This window comes from Polistes fuscatus, unplaced genomic scaffold (assembly GCF_010416935.1).
Source record: "Polistes fuscatus isolate 324 unplaced genomic scaffold, CU_Pfus_HIC Scaffold3, whole genome shotgun sequence".
NCBI classification, from domain to species: domain Eukaryota; kingdom Metazoa; phylum Arthropoda; class Insecta; order Hymenoptera; family Vespidae; genus Polistes; species Polistes fuscatus.
In genome coordinates, this window is record NW_025113107.1 from 4404097 (window position 1) to 4423364 (window position 19268).

A 19268-nucleotide genomic window follows, 5' to 3' on the forward strand; every position below is an offset into this window, starting at 1 on the left:
AAATGTTAGTATGTTTTTATTAATAGTTTTTTTCACAAGTACCAGTATTATACATATTATATAAGAAAACGGGATTCTGGAATATAGAAAGAATATTAAAAGGTACGTTTTTTTTTTGGTTTAGATTATTATGAAGAGTAAGGATTGATTTTTTTTTTACATAATTACATAAAATATAATACAAATATATATGAGTGTTCCTTATGTACCTTATCATTTGTTTTACTAAACTATTCCTAATCTAGTTTTTCATCAATTAACTCGTGTTGTACTTAATACGGAAGAGGCAAATATTTGTTGTAATATTCGTGGAATATTTTGTAAATCCATACAAACGTAGGCACGTCCAGAAGGCATCTTTTTGATCAATCTACAAATAAACAAAAATAATGAAACTAATGAAATTAACTTAAGCTAAAAATAAAATAACTAATCTATACGAACCTTGTCGCTTGATCACCTAACGAACCGATAAAAATAGCATAAGCATTAACGTCCGAATTCGAAGTAAGTACTTTAGCAAATATTTCTGGTCGAATTCCATAACGTTCTAAATTTGCATCGGAAAGTACGACAACTATCGATTCGTCGGAATCTTCTTTTGCTAAACTAGAAATAGCATATTGTGTTGCTTCTAATGTATTGTCGCCGGACATACAAAATTGTGAATGAGCGTGCATCGTCTGAAATATGATTAGGATAAAACCAATAGCAATAATATAAAATAATAATAATAATAATAGTAGTAATATATCATATCGTAACTCATGTTAGATTAAAATTCATCCGATATCTTACTTTAATTACTTCTAATCTTCTTTTATTATCAACTGGCGGGTTAGCACGATCCACAAAAAGAATACGATAATCATCTCCGGAATGGCCAATAATATCATATTGAAATTTATCTTCGTAACCACTGAACGACTCCATTACCATAACGCAAGCTTCCATTTCACGATCTAATCGTCCATCGTAACCATTAAATCTGTACATGCTACCGGACACATCCACAACTAATTTAAGTCTTTTCGGTTTTAATTGGGGAGTACCAATCTCTGGTTCCTTTTCTGATCTACGTCGATAAATCGTTCTTTCGCCGGTTAAACCTTCTATTAATTTTGTATCATCCAACTCGCCGGACGTTTGATGTCTAAACCACTGACGTTCGTTACTTTTAGCTTGTAGACTACCTAAAAAGTAGAAAATAATCAGATATTGATCAAACGTAACACTAAATGTTAACAACTTACTTAATATGATCCTTAATGCTTGAACTTGTTTAGCAACTGCATCACTAAACCGACTATAAAGTTTATGATCGTATTCGCTCATACTGATATCCTTTAAACGTTGCTTAAAAGCACGCAAACCCATTTCACGTGCTGCTTTTTTTATATGTTCAGGAACTGCATTTTTTTCCTCGTCGCTAAGCTGATGAACAGTGTGACCAGCATCCAAACGATATGGACCACCCTTTCCACCAAGACCAGCCGTGTCTCTACCTACAATTTTATACAAAAATTCTTTAATTAATTATCCTTCCAATCTGATATTTCCCCCCCTCCCCTCCAATTTGATATATATTCAAAATCAAACGCACCTCCTGTTCCACCGGCCCAAGTATTCCCACCAACGTGAGGTTCGTTCTTCTCGTCGATCTTTCCGTGTTTCGGACTACTCACATCTTGTCCTGAATATCTTTCCTTTGTTATTTGTATTTTATCTTCGTCAGATCCAATCATTTTTTTCCAAGAACCTAAAGACTTTTCTATATTCATTAAAGATGTTTCCCATAATCTAATGCATCCATTAACGTCGACAGTTACTAGGCCATAATTCGAAGTAGATGCGGCAAAAATTGGTAACTCTTTACCGTACAACCATTCAGAAAGAGGAGAGACTCTGACAGGTCTAAATAATAGTACAAATGATTATCACCGTCAATTTAAAAAAAATACCAAAATAAAATATATAACAATTAACTTACTCTGGTATAGGAATGTATCGAACTTTACGATTAACAGTATTAACAACTTCTAAATAACCAGAAATTCCAATATGTTTTTTATCAGAAGGAAAAACTTCTTCAGGTACTTGCTCAGTAGAGATCGTTCGTATAACTTGACCATCGTTCGTTACGATAGGTGCAATAAAACTATTTAATCGTCTTTTTCTAGGCCAATAATGGAATTCATTAGCACTGTCCAATTCAGGGAATCCAGTAACGATCCCAGCGTAAATATTATTAGTGACCAAAAGTCTGTTAGGAGAATCAATTTTCTGTTGCAACGCTTCGCTGAGTATATTTGGATGTAAATTTTCTTGAGTACAACTAAGAAAGAAACTTTTCTTCAAAAAATTACTATTTGACTCTTGAATTTCTCGCAAAACGTTTGGACACGGTTGAGATTCCACAGACTTGCCCAAGATGTATTTATTCTTGGATGTATCCTGTATCAGCCATTTATTCGCAGACGCAAGCAATATCGATTCCACGTCACACGGTAAGTTGATCGAATAGATGGTCATATTATCCAAGTTAAATACTTCCATCTTATTATTGTTAGGAAGAAAAAAGACCAGTTGATTTTTCGAAGCAATCAAATCCGGTAACATCTTCCAATTTAAATTCCGACTTCCAAAAGAATTGGTAATTTTATCAACAGTTTGTTCCAAAACCGAAAACAATTTAACTTCTTGGATGGATGCATTATCCGTATTTATCATAAGTAAACTATTACTCTACAAAACAAAATTTACGATTGACGTGAATTACAATGAATATAAAAAATTATTACAATTTTCTTTTATTTAAAATTTTATAACTTACACTTCCTTCGTGTACAAAAACATTTCCAATTTTGTCGGATGCTATTGTATAAAGTGATGGCTTATGACTTCGTTCTTTAATTAAACCATGTATTTTAATTTCTTGAATTGTTTCAGACTCTAAATTCATAGTAAACAGAGTTAAAGGATTTGCAGTAAGCACGTGTACTTTATCATCTGTGCCATCTCCTTTTGTTCCCTTAGTAACTGTCAAAGACACGACTAGACCACTTTCGTTCAATGGTACAGTCCAATAACTTTGTAACTCGGTGAACCAAGCAGATCTTGCTTCAACTCGATCTAACACATGATTATTTCGAACTGGATAAGAGAATGTTTTCAATTTGATGTATCTCTCTTGAACGGGCACAACCTTGGATGTGCTTAAAACGTTCCAACTACCACAGACCTTGATTTCTGGTAAAGATATTCTGAAAGGAAAAGGAATAAATAATAAGTTGTACATTTTTTACTGTTAATAATTTATTTGATTCTAAAATATATAAATTGTTTGTTAATTCTTTATATTATATTAATCCGTAATTTTAATATAAACAAATTTTTATTTACATACATAATAATATTTTTACAACAATTAAATTATTATATAATATAAAATAAAATTGTCTTACTCTTTCGCTAATGCTATATTATTTGGTGAAGTTCCAACAGGAATGCCATGTTTGTGTAAGACAGTTACTAATGTATCAAAAACTTCTGGACTGTATCGATCGAAATCAAATACGTTTCGGACTACTACAGGTAAAGTTTCGTTTGGAAATTTCTGAAATACGATAGTGTAATTATTTTTTAATGAAATAATATTCTATCGATCTCAATGAATAATCTATATTACTCGACTCACCTCTAAATGTTTGACGATATTGACGACTTCTCGAGTCGAATAGGGATAAGAAACCAAACCTTGATCAGCCATACTTCTCAATTCGCTAAAAGCTTTGACCAACTTATGTATTACTTTGTCATCAACATTTGGACCATATTGTTTCAACAATTGAATTTCATTTTCCATACTGGGATTATCAACAGAATGTGTACTAAAGAGATCTCCCAAAGCACCAAAGAAATCATTGCCCAAAAATGGAAATCCAGGTCTGTTTGCAAGAACTATCATTCTAAAATCTGGATGAAGTGGTATTCTTCCGTTAGAATCAGACATTCTAGCGTTAGATGAAACAATTCGCCTGCCATCCGATAAAATCATTTCGCCGGATTCAACCAAAGTCTGAAATCAAAGATTTCAATAGAAATTTCTCAAAATTATTTAAAATTCAATAACAATATTCTCTTTCAAAAAATGCAAAAGCTTTTTGCTTACTTTTAATATATAGGTCACGTGTATCGGAGCTTTATCGGCTTCATCAACAACTAGAACATGTCCAAGTTTAACTGCTTGAACAAGAGGAGAATCCTCATAAACGACTTTACCATCTCTGACCATAGGTTGCAGAGTCAAAGTTTGAACAGTGGTATCCCTATGCAACTGAATCTATTCCCGAGGTCTGTTCATCAATTGCAACAATCTATCGACTATTTTATTTTTACCAACACCTTGATTGCCAACGAGCAAAAGATTATGTCCTAACATAAAATCTTGAAGCAAATTTTCCAACAAAGCAAGATGCTGCGGTACATCGTAAAACAAAATGTCCGGTACTTTGCTCAGCGACGTAGTATTATACCTATCGATTATAGTATTACCAATTTTTACTGTTTTATCGTTAACTTCGTAATCGATCTTTGAAAGATTTTTATTATCTTTTATAGGAATTATATTTAATCGATTCAAACAATCATCAAGAGCCTGCTTTGTCACAGTTGGTAAGAAAAGACGTGCTTTTGGTTGTGTGGGGGTGGTCGGGGGGTGGGGGGTTGGTGGTGGGGGTGTTGGGTTGGTGTTGGGTCGGTTGGGGGTTGTGGGGTTGTTGTTGGTGTTGGTCGGGGTGGGGTGGTGGGGGGGGGTGGTTGGTGGGGGGGGTGGGTTTGGGGTGGGTGGTGTTGTGTGTGGGTTGTGGGTGGGGTTGGGGTGGTGGGGGGGGTGTTTGGGGTGGGGTGGGGTTGGGGGCGGGGGTGGTGGGGGGGGGGTTGGGTTGGTGGGGGGGGGGTGGGGGGGGGGTTGGGTTTGGGGTGGTGGGGTGGTGTTCGGGGTGGGGGGGGGGGGGTGGGGGTGGGGGGTTGTGTGGGGTGGGGTGGGTTGGGGGGGTGCCAAGCATGCACGATGAACAGCCGAGTAAGCGTCATCACTATGAAATTTCTTCATTCTTTCAGCTATTCTTAACAATTGTCTTGTACTAAGAGAACTAGCGAGAGACTGCAAAGTTGGATCGTTCGATGATCGTAAAGTATGTGCTAATTGAATAATATTTAATAGAGCTTCATTGGGTTCTCCGTACTGAAAAAGAAATAATATATTTATGAATAATATAATAAATTACAATAAAGTTTTTTTTGAAATTAAACAAGACGAAAGCTACTTACTTTCGATCGAATAATATGAATTTCTTCTTCCTTAGCCAAAGGCCTCATTTCATGAAAAATGAACATACTTAAAAGCTCAGAATTCAACCATTGACCTGTTGAACTATTAATCACCGGTTTTCCAGCAAGAGCTATCAATCTAAAGGACGGATGAATTCGGTAAACCCCCAATTCGCGCATTTCTTCGTCTGACTTTTTATACTCTTCTTTAATTTCGTCATATCGATCGGCTCTTAAAAGTCTCTTGCCATCGTGTAATTGTAACTCTCGATTGTAAATCAATCTGGAAGGAAGAGAATACTTATCAATTATGGATTGTAACCATGATAACATATAAATAAAAATCAATAGTACATATATATAAAAACATATTGTATTTTTTATTTATTTATTTATTTATTACTATACCTATGTAATATAGCAAGAGTACTAGGATGTATTCTATCTACTCCATCTAAAACAGCCATTTTTCCTTCAAGAGCTGCATCCACAAGAGCCGAATTTTTCCAAACAGTATCACCATTTGATAAAGTCGTTCTTTGTTGTATCAAATCTCTCGATGTCATATCCTAAAATAATAGGAACCAATATTAACATATTAAAATTAAAAGGAATAAAATAAAATGTCTAATTGTAAAATGAAAATTATTATTTCTCAAGATACTTCAAAACTTACTTGATAAAGCATTATAGGTTCTACTTCGTAACCCATTAAATCAGCTAACTTTTGAATAGTCGTAGATTTACCGCAACCTTTCGGACCAATTAAACATAAATCCGAAGCTAAATTTGATTCCATTAGGCTGGCTAATAAATTATTTTGATAATTCGTTTCTATATACTTATCTCCCATTGATTTATTTAATTCCATTGATCCACAAGGCATCTGCATTGATTTAGAAAAAATGTATATAAAAATTGTTCGTTTTTATAGTATTATCAAATTAATTTATACATAAAATAATTTTTTTATTTCTTACTTTCAACGTCGTTTTTACATTGTCCTTCGTAATAACAACTTCTAACAAATTGTCATGAATTTTTCTATTATCTATTTTAATTGATTTTCCTATTAATGGATTTCTCAAAAGATCGAATGTTTTAAGAATATCTTCAACGGCAGTTTGTCCTTCCTTGCCCAAAAATAATTTATACGGATAAAGTCGATAAAATACATCAAATGCCGACAAGTCTGGACAATTACTCTGTGGCAAACAAACCAATACGAATGATTACAAATTCATCAAAGTTCCCATAATCAAGAAGATCAATCAAATCATTAATAAAATATCTACCAGGATTTTCGCAGCCAGTATAAGGTTGTCCAATGGGAAATCAGGAAGATTCAAACTCATAGCTTCATGAGTTACCAAGGCATGAGCACAGGATAATAATTTTGATAAACGTTCTAAATCAATATTAGGTGCTATTTCCTTCATCGTTTTCATATTTTCCTAAACATTGTAAAAAAAGAATATATATATATATATATATATATATGTAAAGATAAATACGATAATGTACAATTTTTAAAAACTTTTACGAATCGAAACTAAAACCCACTTTTAATAACGACATTTATCGCGATCAAAATTAAATTGAAATACGAACGAATGAAATGGTAAATCTGCGAGTTGCAAAAGTAAATCAAATAATAAATCATTTCTAACGTACTTTGAAAATCTTTACGACGATCAGTTTAATAAATAAATATGTTCTAACATATTTTCAAATGAACTTCATTAACAAACAAATGATTAGGATAAATGATGATTCCTGATATATATCTAATTCAGCCAATATTCTTTTATAAGAATTCATGAAACAGTGATTTAACAAGTAAGGAATGTTACCATTGCGATCGATTCCATACATAAAAGCTGTTGGAGTGATTAGCGCCAAGTGGTTTCTCCTAGCTGAAGCAAGTGCCCGAATAACTACCACTCGACACGAAATCCCAAGGATTACCTCGAGGATTTTCATGGAAAAACTTTCCAATTGGATTTGATCCCTTATCCCCAGTCGATCTTTCTAAAAGCTATAAACGAGCCGCATGCATATTCTCGTGTGCCAGAATTTCGACCTAACTCTGTATAATACCCTATCCCCCTTCTCCCCTACCCCCTCCCATTAAAAACACTTTACAATTCATTTCTTACCAACTATTTTCGATTAAATAACAATTCGCACGGATTCTCTCTGTATCTTTCTTTACTCTCGCAAAAACTCGAGAAATGAGTTTCGTGACGAGAAATTATTCTTCATCGTCTCTACGAATTTTGCGTGAAAGTATTGTACAATGTTTCTTATTTGACTAACTTTTATGAAAGACAATTACAGATATGCGAAATAGCACTGCGTTTCTATTTAAATATACCGGGTGTATCGTCTAACTTTATCATCCATTAATTTGTAAAGTAAATATTTGTAATTATTTCATTTTATGAAAAGAAAAAGAAAATACTACTATGTGTTTTACATAAATTCATTCCTCGTGATACCCTAAATAGTAAAATATATAAATAAAGTATTAAAAAATGATTAGTTCGCAAAGTATTCTGAACAAAATGTTTCACGATTCGTGTGAAAAATGAATAATTCAAAGTGCACTACACATTCGTGTATCATACTTTTTTTCACGAGTGAACCATTCATCTTTTTCCTGTAAAATAATTTAAAATAGCGTAACTTCGTCCTGAACATTTTTTTCCATAAAATCAAATTACAACGGAAATATTTTAGATGACAAAGTTAAGTGATGCACCCGGTATGTAAATATATATACACATGATAAATGTCACTGTAGAAAAAGTTTAACAAAGTTTTACCAGTCGAAAACTTTAATAATCTTATGTTAGTTTTATCAACGAGAAGACACACGACATCAAATTAAAAAGTGTCGTCAGTTTGTATGTCTTCTTCGGTGGAGATAATCGTGTTAATTAATCATAAAATAAAGTCTGAATTCGTCGGAATTAACACAGATGTACAATTAAAAAGAATCAAGTTGATTTTCTTCAACTTTTATATTGTTCTTATTATCCACTATTATTCCAAATAAATTGTACGCTACACGTGAACAAAAGTGCTATGCAATTTCTAGTTGAATGATCCATAATTGTGCATTGATTTAAAAAACAAATATTATTACGTGACACGTGATCGTTTTAAAATTAAATTCATTCTTCTGGTCATTGTATAATTTAATTCTAAGAATCGTTAAATCTTGAACAAACAAACAAAAATACGATAATGCATCTTTGTAAAATTTAATAAACGTTAAGAAAAAAAAGTTACTTAAAAAAAAATCGGAATTATATGAAAGATAAGAAAAAAAATGCTAACAATAAGGAGAATTATATATTATAATGCATGAAAGAAAGTATGTCAGCTGTAAGAGTATACATTAGGCAATAATTTCGTGCGAATGTTAGAACGTTAGACGATTACTCTTCGTGTCTGTGTGGTATTCGGAAAAGTAGCATAACTGACACGAGAATGCGTGACAAAATGCTTTTCTAGCATAACGGAAACAATCTAAATACTTTTCTACAATTATTTCGAAGTTCTAAGCACCTTCTCTCTTGCATTATTACCCCGTTATCTTCTCCGATTTAATCGTATTCTTTTTAACGGAGTTAAAGATGATCATAAAAAATAAACAAAACTCGGTGATATCTCACATTGGCACTATATATAACATATAAATAATAATGATTTTGATGTAGGAAATGTAAATTTTAAAAAGAAAAACACTTTTATTTAAATAATCAGTATTTTATCAAATAAATGGTCAGTGCATATGAATATTTTTATTAAAAATACATATAATTAAAATATTAACGATTTTTTGTTGTTATAATAATCGGTACAACCTAACTTATATTTTATTACAAACACTGATCATTTATTTAAAATACTGGCCCCAATAAATAACAGCCAATAAATAATCTAGACTTATAAATTTTCTTTCTCAATGAGAAATTTCATTAAATATAATACATTGTAATTATTTTATAATAACAAAGATATTTTACGGGAAACTTGTTTATAATTATTTTCACAATAATCCTATGTATAAGATTTTGACATGAGAGATCCTCGGAGAGACAAAATTTATTAAGTTTGAAAGGATAATGAATTTTTCAAGTGTGTTAAAATATCACGTGCATGGGAAGAAGGAAGAATAAGAGAAAGAGGCCAAATTTATATTCGCCTTGCGAGCCATTCTTGTGAAAATTAATCGCAAACGAGGGATTCTTGAGAAGATGCGCGCATTTTCTCGTTGCAATTAAGTTTCGGCATAAAAATATGTAACTGCGGTCGCCCAACGGAGGACCAAAAATTAGTAAAACTTTTTTCTTTTTTTTCTTCTTTTTCTTTTTCTTCTTGTTTTTCCACCACCCTCGACAGATCATTTTCTTCTTTTTCGATCGTCGATTTTATCCAAAAATGTTCATCGATCTCAAACGAATCGTTCTTTTTCGCGCATTCATCGATTTCAAATAATTTTCTTCGTGCCATTCTTCGTTCGCTTCTTTCCAAACATTCGGGTTTTCTTCCCTTATCTAATTTGTAATTTTGCATTTTTCTTTTGTCCGAAGAAATGTCTTGCTTGTTCGAACGTTGTTCTTCCATATTCATACCTTTTCCCACATCTTGAACATCATCTCGTACATAATTCTGAACTTTTCCTGATAAATCCAACCATTGAAGTACCCTCTCCGATAAAAGATTTGAACGGATTTCCGGGAATTCGAATTTATCAACGTTTGATCTCGATGAATAATAATCGTTCGATGTATTGTTCCATCGTTCGTCGATACTTTTTATTTCTATCCTAAAATCCTCGACACTTTGATGTTCCAATGTTAAATCTTTTTTAATATCTTTCATAGCTGGACAAGATTTGAACGATCTTCCAGAATCTCCTGACAATAATCTACCGTAGGAAGGTATCGATTGTCTAAGAATCATTTTAGAAGATCCACGATCATCTTTCTCCACCATCACGCTTAAATCGACGAAACAATTGCTCAAACTATCCAATCCTGGTGATTTCAATTGTTTATAATCCGATTGATTAAACCCATTACCCTTCGATGTATGTGGTCGTCGATGTTGATATTTGTTCTTAGTGTTGATCAGAGGATCATTTGGTGACAAGACAACATGACGAATACCACCCACCCAAACAGTTCGTACTGATAATGGTCTTTCTGATGACGACCATATAGCAGACATTCTTTTAATACCTTAATTAACAACTTTTAGGTTTTCTGATTTGTTCACTTGATTCAACGCGATCGTTTGGACCAAGAACACGTGTATTTTCATATCACTAATATTAACATATATAGATTTTATTTATTTATTATTTAATAAATACTATCAGGATCATAGAAATCCTCTAAATGAATACAATAAAATTCGATGAATTATTTAAAGAATCTCTTCCCTTGGATCTTTGATAAAACAGTAAAAGCAATTCTTTCGGCTAAATTCCGACTTATCGACTTCGGTAGGGAAAGGACAAGTAAGGTTTCTAACGTTTAGGACACGCGATCCCAGTGTCTGTGACCGTCGCGCAGTCACGGTCTTCGTTTATATAGGAAAGTAACGAGTATCGGAAGGGGGTGGTGGATAGAGGGGTTCTTACGACTGCTCAACAACCCCATTCCGATGATACGCTATTTTCATCAATCGTAAAATGGCTTATATTTTTTTTACTTTAGATAGATCACATTCAAATGAACTTTTCTTATCTATTTTATGTTTTACACACAGTTTCTATCTATTTAAAAAATATTATAAGTCATTATAAATTTACATATTAACACATCGACACTATCGTTCACGCGATAACGTGTAATATCAATTTTTATTCGTTTATTATCTAATTATATACTATTATTATTATTATTATTATTATTATTATTTAACTGTGAATATTAATATTAATTTTATTAACTTACTTCAAATGTAGAGAATGGTATATATCTTGCTTGAAATCTAGATCTTAGTGGTGGATCCAATGGATGACCAGGATATCGTGGAGATGGTAATCCCAAAGCAATTACTCTAAAGTCTTCACTGACTCTAACTAATTGCCATGCATCTAACTCTGCTTGACTATGTTTCTATTAACAATCAATTGATATAATATATAATAAATATGTAAAAGATTAAGCCATATACACACAAATGTTGTTATTTTAAATATATATGTATATATAAGATATACCTCTAATAATTTATCATAACGTGCAGCTGGAATAAGGAATCTGCCATCTTCAAGATGCATTTCTCTATTTTCTAATAAATTATTTAAAATAGGCAAAACATTTCTTTCTGCTTTCTCTACGCCTTCTATCACAAGAATTCTACCATTGGTAGCGGCTCTCACTGCACTTTGATCATGATAATAAGCAGTACCACTTTTAATCTCTCTTCTTTGTTTCAAGTCAGCCTCCGTCGTATCTCTGGATAAGGAAACGAATTCTAATTCTCTGTTTGTTAATTCGAGAAAAGCTAAAGCTAATTCTCGTCTTCTGGGACCTGGGCTGCCTGTTAAAAAAATATCTTGACATAGGATATCCTTTTGCAACATCCATTTTAAATGTCTCAATGATTCTTGTCCAGTTACTTGAAACGCTGCAAAATAAAAATGAATTTAATTTAATAATAATATTTTTTTTTTCTTTTTTTTTTCAATTATTATTACAATAATCAAATACTCACAATATTTTCTAGGAATATATTCTGGAGTTTTGGCTGACTTTACACGCTTCGATACATTAGCAATGGTCACATATGCGTCGTCTGATAAAAATAATAAAAATATCAAAAACTGTTAAATGATATTTATATTGTTTATTTTTTTCTTTTTAATTAGTTCAGTTCTTATATCTGTACATATAGGAACCGCAAAACAAACCTAAACTTACCTGATTTCCAACGAATGAACATAGATGAAAGGTTAGGATAAAATCCTCGAGATCGTTCCAAAACTTTGCAAACTGTTGATACACGTTGATATTTTAATGAATTAAATATCATTTTGACAAATGATACTCGATTATTTTTCTGACAAATGATACACGTGCATTCTTCTGCGTATACACTGCAAAAAGAAACTTTGGACTTTAACCGCGCGTAATTATTTGCTGAAGAAAAATAGCGGGAAAATTTGAAATATGTAAATTATTTTTTTGCAATTTAAATATCCTCAAATATTGATTGGTTTTTTGTTAATCTCAACAATATATTACACTTTATCTATAACGCAGTTATTATTTTTATTGTTAGACTCTTAAATCAAGACGGGACTTTTAAATTATTAACGTAAACTCATATCAGCTTTGCCTGACGAAACTAAATAATATAATGACAACATTTTGTTATCTATAATGTACATACGCATATAACTATAAGATGAGATTTTGCAATTTTAAATTACTTATTATTTGTATCCATATTCAAACGTTTTATATATATATAATTATTTAATGTTCTCTATATTTATATATATCTTAATATTTATATGTAATTAAAATATAAGTATTAAAAATATATATATGTAAAAATTATTTTACATACTATTTGAAATTGTGCATTTTTTAAATATTACTTTGTTAGTAGACAATTCCTATGAAATATTAGGATCAAAGTTCATTTTAAAATACATACGATAATGAGGTTATATATAAAAGTAAATGCACAATATCAAAAGTTATAAGCATCTATTTCTTATTATCAATTTGAAGAACATTACGATCTTTCTGGAAGGTACATATTGATTTTATTCATTTGTTCAACATAGTTTGCATCGACATTAAGCTATACAATGTTATTAATAATTAAAAATAACTGATAAAATAGCATTTTTAAATGTACCTAATGTAACAATATTTCACTTTAGTTAATTTTTAACATCATCAAAACGAAATTACATTATTTATTGTATCATTCAATTAACGAACAAACAAAATAATAGAACCTGTTCGAATATTTAAACGAAAAAAAGGATAAATTAATTAATTTTTTTTAAATGTATATTTTAAAATCTTAAAATATGTAATTACTGTTATTAATGAAAGCTTTTTTGGAAATTTAATCTATTTTTTTTACTTTTAATTTAAAATAATGCAGTAAAAAATAATATCAGATTTGTGTGTGTTTATCTTATCAATGATGAAATTAATATTAATACTTCGAATTTAATTACAAATTGTAATACTAGTCTCTTTTAATTGTATATTTGTAAACGCTTACATGTTATAAGGAGAGCTCATTTGCAAAATTTAATTTGAATATTAAACAAAATAAGTTTGTTTAAAGCTCAATTAGCTAAAACATATTGTATATGTAATAAATACAACATATTTATATATACAATTGCATATGTATAATATATTTGATATTATATATATAATTTGATATTATATATAACTATCAAACTAGAAAATAACTATATTTGTGATGTTTGCAAAATAGCTACAATAAATTAAAATATAGTTCGATGTATCATTAGAAAGCAAATAATCAAAGATATGTGTGTACAGTAGTTACATTACGCATCGCACTAAACTTTTTTATTTGATTACTTTATATAGTAATCACAATTCCAATAATACTGAAAAGTTGATTATTTGAACATTTAATATTTAAGCAATTATTTCAAAACTGTATATAACTGGTTATACAAAAAAGTGAGGTAAACATATAATACCAGATAGTAACATAAATAAAAAAAAAACAAATTTTTAAATAATGTAAAACTGAACATGATTACATTTTTTTATCATTTCTTTAGAGATATACAAATTTCTCGTTTAAAAGTTTCTCTGTAAATAATAAATATTACATTTAATTTTTCTTTCTTTCTCTTTCATAAATATGAACAAATAATAATATGAAATTAAATTACCTCGACAAAGTCATCTGCTCTTCTAGCATTTGCAGGATAATAATCGACTATTAAGGGACGAGGTCTTTGTCCAATTCCTGAAGGTTGTTGCAATCCACATGCTAGCTCTTCATTAGTAAGAACTGTTACTATTGTACTAATAACTTTCTCATCTAATTGTGACATAGGTTTTCCTGGTGCTTTCATACGTCGTAAGAATAAAGCATTCCATTTTTGTCGTAAATTTAAAAACAATTGTACAGTCTCAATATCAAGTTTGAATACTACCCAATCATCCAATTTAAAAATAGTACCCTCATGATTTTCATCCACTTCTGAATCAGATTCACTTTCGGGTATTGCTAAAATCCGTACACGTAAGTTTATAAGAAAATGTATTATATTTAATCATAATATAGAAAGAATAATTATAATATAAAATTACATACCACCAGCTTCATAAATAACATCCATAGGTAATCTTGCTGGACCACTAAAAAGTGCCACGGTTAAGGGATTTACGAGCGTTACGATCTTAACATGACAGAAACGACCAGTACGACTCATTTCTTCATAAAGTAACCAATCTGATGGTAATGACTCTACATTGGCTGCATGAGTTTGCGTATAAGTCATTCTAGGAGATTTTGGAAAATCTCTTAATGTCGATGATGGATGAAAGAAGACCTTCACTTCTTTTCTAAAAAGAAAAAAATACCAATTGAAATATAAATAGAATTATTTAACATTTTTAAATGATCTTTTTAATATAAACAAAAAATAAATGATCATAAATGGAAATATACATACTGAGTTCTTAATTGCATATGATCTCGATCGACTCTGATTAAATTTGGATATAAACCAGCTGTTAAAGCAGCTTTGACAACTGCCCAATTTTCAGAATTTGTATTCAAATCTCTAATATCACCGGCACCCCTCGCTCTAACAAATCCAGATGCACGAAGTTGACCAAGAAGTTGAGTTCGCATTCCAACAACCATTTCCATAACAGGTGCTGAAATAAAATTTTTTTCACAAAAACTACGTTCTTTGCCGCTTGCTCTAGCATTTTGCCAACTCTGAAATGCTCGCAAAACAGCCATATGATCTGAATAAGTTCCGGTTGCAAATTTTTTTCGAGCAGCAGCTACAGCCCTTTTTTGTGATGGTTGAGCTGGCAAAATAAATGGATCTCTAGAAGAAATTACATAATAATACATAATAATATTACTGAATAATACATACAATATATTTTTTAACATTCTACGTACTTATATGCCAAACTGCAAACAATTGTAAGAACTGGATCGAGACATTTTAAAACTACTGCATATAGCAACATTTTTCCTAGTCTTGGTTCTATTGGTATATCTAATAAATGACTTCCTAATTCGGTAAGGTCTTCCCACGGATCCAATGCATCTATGGTCTTCAATAATTGAACAGCATTTCTAGTTACTACATTAGAAGGAGGCTCTATAGCTCTGTCTAAAAACTCTGCAATTGGTGTATTTCCTGGTGCCAAATGTTTTGTGAAAAGACATAATTCTTGCAAAGGTAATCGTAAGATTTCAGGTGTTTGATGAGACGCCATACTACTAAATCGAATTGAAGAAAATAAACGATAGCAGAAGCCTTTCTTACATCTGCCAGCTCTTCCCTTTCTTTGTTTTGCACATGCCTGCGATATCCAATTAGAACGAAATGTACATACACCTAATATTGCGTCAAATGATTTTTCTTTAACTTTTCCTGAATCAATCACATAAACGACATCATCGATCGTAACGCTTGATTCCGCTATATTTGTAGAAAGAATAATTTTTCTACTTCCCTGTGGACTAGGTTTGAACACTTTTTTTTGATCACACGTTTGCATATTCGAATGAAGTACATATAAAGTGTAACGAAGACCTTGATTCAATTTCTTTTCCTCGCTATTTATTTTTTCTCTCACATTTACTATATCATCGTATCCAGGCAAAAATATTAATATTGAACCTGGTGGCATTTTTAAATGGATATATATAACGAGATGTACAAGAAGATCATAATCGATATTTTCATCATTAAATGTATGATGATATACATTTAATAACATTTTAGCTTCTTCAGAGAGAGGAACATTTTCATTATGCGCTATTTCACAATCTTGCACAGCACAATCATATGTTTTCATATATGCTTCAATCAATTCAGCGCATTCAATTTGTTTCATATTTTTTGCCCAATCTAGCGCAGTCCATTCGTTACCAGCTCGAAGATTCAAATTTGCTCCAAGATTTAAAAGCTGTTCGGTAGTATTTATACATCCTCTACCTGCAGCAACCATTAATGGTGTAACTAATGTCTTAGAATGTTGGTAATCTACAGAAACATTTTCAGAGAGTATAAAATGCAATAATTGTGCAAAGTTATCTTCCCCACCACACAACCATGCATCCGATATACTTTTATCTACTTCTTCTATTAACCATGGTTCGAGTTTAACCTTCTCTGGTATCGGTTCATTTTGTTGTGCTAATATCGGCGCAGGCAACAAGCATCTTTCATTCGATGAGCCTTTACCAGAAATTTGTGGCTTGTATTGCGTCCAAGATTCTAAGACTTTGCACTGTTCTTTTTTATTTAAAAATTCTTTTTTTCTCATAATCATTTCCTTAGTCATGTAGCCAGTCATTTTTAAAATATCTTCAAGGAAATATGTTTCTACTTCATACAATCTACCAGGAATATTAATAACAGCGCACTTATCAAAATATTTGGCAAAAATATTGGTGTCTAAAGTTGCACTCATAAGAATGATTTTCAATGATCTATATTTATTCACAGCATCTTTTAATGCTATTAAAAGGAAATCACAAAATCTGTCACGTTCGTGAACTTCATCTACTATTATATGTGTAACCGTAGTTAAAGCAGAGTCTCCACCCATAAGAGTCCTAAGAAGAACTCCATTAGTACAATATGTCAATAGAGTTTTAGGCGCAACTCTACTTTCAAGTCTTATTTGATAACCAAATGTTTGTCCAATTTTTTCGTCCCTTTCAAATGCAACTCTTTCAGCAACAGATACTGCGGAAAGTCTCCTAGGTTCAGTGCATATAATTCTACAAGTTTGGTGTCTTTGTTGGCAATGCTCTAATATATATTGAGGTACTTGAGTAGTTTTACCACTTCCTGTTTCTCCAGCTATTATGACTATTTGATTAGTGGCTAAAGCATTTAAAATATCTTCTCGTGCATTATAAACTGGAAGTGATTTACGAAAATTCAATACATCAAAATTAGTCTTCAATTGTGGTACTTGTGGGATGCTACTATTCAAGCGACCCATAGCTTTTGTGCTTGCGATAACTGAAAATAATAAAAACAACATTTTTAAACATCTTAATTATACGCTTATACATCTCGACAACTTTTTAATTTTACTTTTCTTACCATCTGCATTAAGAGGCCGCTCTCTTTCCATCGGAGGTAACAAATCTTGACATTCCTTATGATTCAATGGGAAATTATGCAATAAAGCATAAATACTTTGTTTTGAAGGCTTTTGCAACTTGATAATTGCATCAGCTTGAACTATAGTAGATCCTTCTCTCTTGTATACGGTTAAAAATCGATTTATACCTTTACTGTTAATTAAAATATATTATTCTTTCTTTAAGTTATTTTTTAAAATAATGAAAACATAATCTACATTATATATTGTATTTAAATTATATATATATAATAATAAATAGTATTCACATTGTAAGCTTAATTAGCTAACAATCAATTAGTATTTTGTGTAAAATGTTAGCGATTGTAAACTAATAAAGTTTACAGAGCTAATTGTCTCATTCGTACCCTCTGCTTTTGGATTTCAAACCAAGCTCCCTAGCAAGTTCATGGACGTAAGCTCGCTCTTCTGCTGTATATGAAGATGGAAATTCTAATTCTTTTTGATCTGGTGTTCCTAATAATTTCTTCAAAGTTAAATTTACTGCTATTCTGGTGTCTTCTCCTATCAGAGGTGGCCTTTGTTGCTTGCGTCGAGGCATGATTATTACTTGGAAATTTACTAAAGAAGAAAGCAAAATTTTATACAATTATAAATTATACAATAAAGTATAATAATAAGTAGATCAATTAGATAACATTATATTGATTGTTATTAGACATTTAAAGAAAACTCATTTATTTTCAATTGATATATATATATATATACATACACAACACATACATCATATGTATAATGCAACATCATTATATATGTATTATAACATACAAAAACAACAAACTATAACCAATTTTTTGATTAAAAACTTACCGTACTAAAAGACACACATATATATGTACACATATGTGGATATTATTAAAAACAACGTAATTATTTGACAATATTTATTTGAAACATTAGAAATAGCACTGCTGACAGTTGCTACCATGAACGAGCGGTAAAAGCAATGCCCAGGAAAGTATATACTTTGGAAAAACAAAGGCTCTCATTGCTCTATATTTTTATTTTTAATTCTAATTAATCTGCACATTTATATAATATTGTAAATTTGACCAAACTTTTTAATAATATTATGCCTTTTTTATTTCAATAAATGTAATCCTAAATGCAATTATATTTACTGATTCACCGTATAACAAAAAATAAAACGAATTAATTATTATTTCCAATAGAGCCTGTTTTGGAACCATTTATAAGTACGATCCTGATAACCTTTTCTTATTTCGCCATTTTGTATCGAGAATTTTCAAGTACGAATTTTAAAAATGAATACAAATGGTTTTTATAAGATTGGTTTTCATAATCATATTATACATATAAATATTTTTATATATCGAAATCTCATTGAACAATATTTATAATCCATTCTCAAGACCGTACTTAAGACGATCTTAACATACACACACAGAGTTTATTAATTTATTATTTCAAAATATAAATTCGTAGTTTGTGCTGAAGATGATTTTCAAGAATAATTAATTATCGAAGACTATTTTCAATTTCCTATAAGATCATCTTTATAAA

General features: G+C 30.9%; 2 protein-coding genes across 2 annotated transcripts; both read right to left on the reverse strand.

Moving 5' to 3' along the window:
- Positions 1–195: 195 nt before the first annotated feature.
- Positions 196–12802, reverse strand: LOC122519134 (von Willebrand factor A domain-containing protein 8). Its single transcript, XM_043638407.1, is given in 20 exon segments — positions 196–370; positions 445–683; positions 799–1193; positions 1254–1505; positions 1604–1914; positions 1991–2745; positions 2834–3263; positions 3465–3616; positions 3698–4078; positions 4172–4684; positions 5057–5245; positions 5332–5614; positions 5740–5900; positions 6008–6217; positions 6312–6536; positions 6627–6785; positions 11307–11471; positions 11576–11985; positions 12073–12153; positions 12279–12802. Coding segments are annotated over 20 exon segments (5541 nt in total). The 5' UTR covers positions 12391–12802; the 3' UTR covers positions 196–252.
- Positions 12803–13549: 747 nt separating this feature from the next.
- Positions 13550–18716, reverse strand: LOC122519137 (3'-5' RNA helicase YTHDC2-like). Its single transcript, XM_043638411.1, has 8 exons — positions 18555–18716; positions 18092–18305; positions 17684–17877; positions 15514–17599; positions 15050–15436; positions 14689–14939; positions 14261–14601; positions 13550–14177 (listed from the first exon to the last, which is right to left on the reverse strand). Exons 2-8 carry the CDS (start codon positions 18283–18285, stop codon positions 14166–14168), a joined length of 3465 nt encoding a protein of 1154 aa, XP_043494346.1. The 5' UTR covers positions 18286–18305; positions 18555–18716; the 3' UTR covers positions 13550–14165.
- Between the last annotated feature and the right edge of the window lie 552 nt (positions 18717–19268).

Excerpts from the sequence above, each read along its gene's own strand:
- LOC122519137 (XM_043638411.1), bottom strand. The coding sequence starts at position 18,285 with ATGCCTCGACGCAAGCAACAAAGGCCACCTCTGATAGGAGAAGACACC. Across the intron at positions 14,940-15,049 it reads CATATGCAATTAAGAACTCA|AAAAGAAGTGAAGGTCTTCT; the intron begins GTATGTATATTT and ends TTTTCTTTTTAG. Across the intron at positions 14,602-14,688 it reads TGTTATTTATGAAGCTGGTG|CAATACCCGAAAGTGAATCT; the intron begins GTATGTAATTTT and ends TACGGATTTTAG.